Source organism: Vicugna pacos, chromosome 6 (genome assembly GCF_048564905.1).
Source record: "Vicugna pacos chromosome 6, VicPac4, whole genome shotgun sequence".
Classification (NCBI taxonomy): Eukaryota; Metazoa; Chordata; class Mammalia; order Artiodactyla; family Camelidae; genus Vicugna; species Vicugna pacos.
In genome coordinates, this window is record NC_132992.1 from 30,963,215 (window position 1) to 30,968,721 (window position 5,507).

Below are 5,507 nucleotides of genomic sequence, written 5' to 3' on the forward strand. Positions count from 1 at the left end.
TCAGAGCAATGTTAGATTTAGAGAAGAACTGAGTAGAAAGTACAGAGAGTTCCCATATGCCTGTCCCCCTCCCCTAGCCACACAGCACACACTTTTCCTATTATAACATTTTACATTACTTTGGTACTTTTCTTATAATTGATGAACCAATATTAATACATTGTTATTAACTAAAGTCTACAGTTTACAGTAGGATTTGTTATTCATTTTGGATAAGTATTGACAAGTGCATAAAGTCGTTGTCTGAGAAGAAAAACATTTCCTCCACACACTGTGCAGGTCCCTGGCTGGGTCTGAAAATTAAACTAAGAAAGGCAGATCAATAGGAGGAAAGCACACATATTTTATTAAATGTGTACATGTCCGTGGGAGTGTTCAGACAAGAATGAAAATCGAAATAACTGGATAGAGCAGGAAGCTTTTATATCTTTTTAACTAGGAAACAATACATTTATGAAGACTTTTCATGACAAGGTGTGAGCTGGCCTTGAGACGAGTTAACCTCGTGGGACCCAAGGCCATGGCCAGAGCCTTGAGATAAGTTAAGGCTGTGTGACCCAAGACCACAATTACAGAGCATCTTTGTCGTATGCAGTAAATAATTGCTCCACGCATGCGTCAATTATATAAGATTTAGAACAAAGAAAATAGAAGTACGCATGTGCTAGAGATATTCTGTAAGCCTAGTGAACAAAGAAACTCAGACCGCGCATGTGCAGACAGGAAACAGATAAAAGCAGGACAGGTGCATCATAGGCGCGCACCTCCCTGTGGCAACAAAGTGTTGTTAACCCCATGGTGTCTCCGGCTGAGGTCTGCCCGGCAGTATGGCAACTCCTCGTGCATTTTTTCGTTTGGGCTGCTCACCTCCTAAAACCACACATCAGCCTCCCTCGGCTGACACAAGGGGTTTGTTCTATGGGTAGGCAATGACGAAGAAGGAACTAGAAAGATAAGGGTTAGTTTGCTCTGGCGCCCTCTCTAGGCAGATAAGAGTCCATCTCCCGTGAAAGAATTAATTTTTTTGCCATTAGACAAAAAAGGAGATTTTTCTGTACTTAATGGTTCTTACTTGCCTTCAGTGCAAAATAATTTTTATGTCAAAGAGCCATATGCTGGGGTGATATATTCTGGTTTCCTTTAGCATAAACATGGGCTATCTCTCCATTTATTAAGCTCAACTTTTGACTTATTTCATCCGAATTTTATCATTTTCCTCATATTAATCTTGTACATATTTTATTGGATTTATACTTAAGTACTTCATTTTTCTTTTCTCCTAATATGATTTTTTTTTTCAAATTCTGTTAATTCATTGCTGGGATATATGAAAGCAATCTATTTTTGTATATTAGCCTTTTATCCTGCAACTTTACTATAAACAAGCAGCTTTTATCCTAAAGATAATTGGAGCCATGAAAAGCAGGAGGCAAGAGTATGTTCCACTGTTATCTTCATGCTCCAAGAATACTAATCTGGAAGGAATATGTCGGATAGATTGGAAGGAGAAGAGGTTAAAGGCAGGAAGTCCAAGTAGGAACCTTTTATGTGAGCCCTTAAGGAGACAATAAGATTCTGAATAAGGGGATTTTAGCACCAGTGGAAAGGTAAGTGCAGATGTACAAGGCAGATCTCCTACGTTTGCCCTTGCGCTTCATATGTGTGGTTCTCTTCACACAGCTTCCTCTTTGGGCTGCCCTTACCATCCTCTTCATCGAACTTCTAATTGATCCTCAAAACTCGGTTCCAGTGTTGTGCTCCTCTCTCCTGTCTCCTCACACTTCCTGAGGAGCTGCAGTTACCTCCATCGCAGCTGCAACTGCTGCTTATGTTGATTAATACATAACCGGGGAGGTCAGAGTTCAGTGCTAGAGTGCATGGCTGCCATGCACGAGGTCCTGGCTGCAATCCACAGTACCTGCATGAAATACATAAGTAAATACATAGACAAACGTAATTACCTCCCTCCCTACAAAAAAAATTTACAAAGAAAGAATAAACAAAGTTCAAATATATATATATGCATATGTGTATGTATATACATAATGTATTTTTCCATTTACCTCACTGTTTCTTTCATTAGATCCCGAACTCCTCAATCTGAGTAGCCCAGTTACTGGCCCAACAAACACACACATAAAGGAATAATTCAAATCTCTTGTTGAAATTCACATTACCAAGTACAGGGTAGTTATTACATGCATAGTTTCTCCTAAGGAACTGAAATCATAAAACTTCAAAAACTGAAACTTCGGTTCAGGAAGGAAGCACCCACCCATATCAGGAAGTGATCAGGTCTTTAAAACTCTGTTTTGAGTCTCATCTTTTCTTAAGTAGCCTTATTCTTCCTATGTCCACAGTGTTACTGATACTATGTTAAACAGCCAGTTGAAAAGGCTAGGAGTCTCATCCCCACTGTGCACAAGAAGTTCATCTTCCAAGCACTGGGCTTCTCTCGCCTGGGGCTCAGAGCCCCTCCCCTGCTGCACGCGGGCAGCCCGGGCAAGCCTGGGGGAACAAGAGACAAGCCTCGGAGCCTGGGACTAAGCACCACTTCTGGCACCGTGGGAGCCCCAGCGTGGAGACCTGGTAAGAGGAGGAGCCCCAGGGCTGGGGAGAGTGGGCTGTGAAGGTGGCCGGGAGGTCCGGGTCAAACAGATGGAGGTAAATATTTCAGGAGCAAAGAGGGAAGAGACAAGGTTTCTGACACGGGGACCATCAAAAGCAGGAGTACAAGACAAAGAGAAGAGTGAGTTCTAACAATCAGGAAAGGTCATCTTTCCTCAAATGCCTCCTCACTGGGCTCCAGTTTCTTCACAGAACTGTGAGACTCAACTGAAAAAGAAGATGGCTTAAAAAAAAACAAAATTCATGAAATGTTAAGAGGCAGAATAAAAATCTAAACGGTTGTGAGTAATAATTTTGCTCCTATGGCTTCTCCTCTTCTTCTTTGTCACCATCATCTTCTCTCTTCTTACACAGAAAAGATGGGCCCATGGCTTCTGGGACGCCTTCTCCTCGTGTTGCTGCTGGGACTGTGGTGGGCAGTGCCTCCCCTTTGTGCTTTGCCTGAGGGTCTCACCAGGGCTCGATGGTTTGAAATTCAGCACATACAGCCGAGGCCTCTCCAGTGTAACAAGGCGATGAGTGTTGTCAATAGCTACACCCAGCACTGTAAGCCTGAAAACACCTTTCTGCACACCTCCTTCCAGGATGTGGCTGCTGCCTGTGATTTGCCAAACATCACCTGTAAGAACGGCCAGAACAATTGCCACCAGGATCCGAAGCCCGTTCCCCTGACTCAGTGCAGCCTCACTGCGGGGAGGTACCCTGCCTGCCGCTACCGAGAGGCTGCCCAGTACAAGTGCTACATTGTGGCCTGCGACCCCCCTCAGAAGGGCGACCCTCCCTATGCGTTGGTTCCTGTGCACTTAGATAAGGTTGTCTGAGGTTTCCATCACTTTCGTTCTCACTTGGCACAAATTCTCTTATGATCTTTTCTGATTTTTCTTTGCTTTTGCTGATTTTCCTGGCTCCCAGAGAAGGAAAAGGGAGGGCGTTGAAAGAATTAGAGTGATGATATCAGACAGTTTTCTGCTTTGGAGCTCAGTGTTTTGAAGGCAGACAGAAGGGAAGAGGGCAAAGAAGGGTCCAGGCCTCCGTATTTTCAGCCTTAGAGCTTTGCTGCGTTACAGGAGAAAAGCAATTTTAATTACACATGTACGTGTGGGATCCCTACAAACACATGAGACTCAAAAGACACGGGAAACCTGGGAGGGGCTCAGGGTCCGTGTCTGCAGCGGCGTCCCGAGACCAGGCCTGGGGCCGGGAGGGTTGCCCTGGCTTAGAGACGCCACATTTCCCAGGGAAAATGAGCTAAGTAGACAACCCAGTACATGTCTCTTTCCCACAGGGTGTGGGAAAGGCAATTGAGTGTCAGGTGTGAGGACACTGCATTTCTCAAATGTCATACTGACCAGATGATGTGAGGCCACTCCTTCCGCTTTACTTCCTGCCTTAGTTGGTACTTTACTTAGTTCCACTGGGGAAAAGAACTGTACAGTCAAAAAGAATTTTATTGATAAATTCAATACTGTGAATATTTTTGCTTAAGTCGTCTTCTTAACTTGTGAATTTTTTAAAATGCCATACTGTCTAGACAGGGCCAATAGAAACAGAATGGTGCGCTCCCCTCCCCAGCACGAAGACTAAAATTACAACGATTCAAGATGATTAGCATGACCCCCTCACAAGGATGACACACAAATTCCTGAAGCCTTTCATATTTTGTGAAGTAAGTCAGAGAAAGACAAACATCACATGATATCATTTATATGTGGAATCCAATGTATGACCCAAATGAACCTATTTACAAAACAGAAAGACACTCACAGAGATAAAAAAAACAAATTGTGGCTATGGGGGGAAGGCAGGGAGGGAGGGATAAATTGAGAGTTTGGCATTGGCTGATGGAAAATACTATGCATAAAATAAATTTAAAAAATCAGGTCCTACTGTATAGCATGGGGAACTGTATTCAATATCTTGTAATAACCTATAATGAAAAAGAATCTCTCTCTCTTTTTCTGTATATATATATATATATATGGAATAAATGGAATCACTATGCTGCAATCACTATGCTGCAATCACTGTGCTGTACACAGGAAACTAACACAACATTATAAATCAAAAAAATAAAAATTAAAAAAAAAAAGGAATATTAGTCAATCAATCAATCAACACAACCAGAAGAAGTGATGTGCACGTCTGAGGCAAGCCTACAGGGGTGTGGGGAGGCAGAAGCAGGGCCAAAGAGCCGCAGGGGAAGGCAGAAGCAGATGCTCGTGAGGAGGGGAAATCCAGAGAGCCTGACACTTCGTGATGGACTTTATAAAGGCCTTCCCTTGCCCTGTCTCATGCACTCGTTTCATTTTTAATGTGCCTTATTACTTTTCAAAAATTAAACAATGTAGACCAATACAAACTTATATATGGTGCTCAAATGAATAAATATTGTGTTCCACATGCTTACTCTTAGAAAAATACAAAAGCATTGGAGTCCATTGTATTCCTCCCTCCACTCCCATTCCTCTTAACTCTTCTTAAATGAAATCATAAATTTAGTGTCTCCAGCCCTATTTGTACACTTTTAATTCATAAACAATATATAGTGTTTCCATGTGCAATTTAAAAATTAATTTATCCAAATGCCATTGTATGGTAGAAATCATTCTGCAACTTGACTTTTTTGTTCACTCAATACTGTTTTTAACACACATTAATATTAAAATGTATCTTGCTCTTTTCTTTTTATGGATGTATTTTTTTCTTTTTATTAATAAATCATCATTTATTTATCAGTCGTCTCTTGATGGATATTTGGGATGTTCTCAAATTTTCACTCCAACCAGCAGTGTTGCAACGAATGTCTGTGTACATTTCTCTGTGTGCACATGTGGCAAAATTTTACCTCTGGGTGATTCCATGTCTATCATAGGTACACC

At 41.9% G+C, this 5,507-nt stretch overlaps 1 protein-coding gene and 1 non-coding gene across 2 annotated transcripts; both read left to right on the forward strand.

The window, feature by feature from the left end:
- The first annotated feature begins 2,363 nt into the window (after positions 1-2,363).
- On the forward strand, positions 2,364-5,297 carry LOC140685302 (ribonuclease K6-like). The gene is made up of 2 exons (XM_072962757.1): positions 2,364-2,589; positions 2,983-5,297. Exon 2 carries the CDS (start codon positions 2,988-2,990, stop codon positions 3,447-3,449), a length of 462 nt encoding a protein of 153 aa, XP_072818858.1. The 5' UTR covers positions 2,364-2,589; positions 2,983-2,987; the 3' UTR covers positions 3,450-5,297.
- LOC116278059 (U6 spliceosomal RNA) lies at positions 4,185-4,290 on the forward strand. The gene has a single exon (XR_004187482.2). It is a non-coding gene; the product is annotated as a U6 spliceosomal RNA (small nuclear RNA).
- Positions 5,298-5,507: the final 210 nt, after the last annotated feature.

Excerpts from the sequence above, each read along its gene's own strand:
- LOC140685302 (XM_072962757.1), top strand. The coding sequence starts at position 2,988 with ATGGGCCCATGGCTTCTGGGACGCCTTCTCCTCGTGTTGCTGCTGGGA.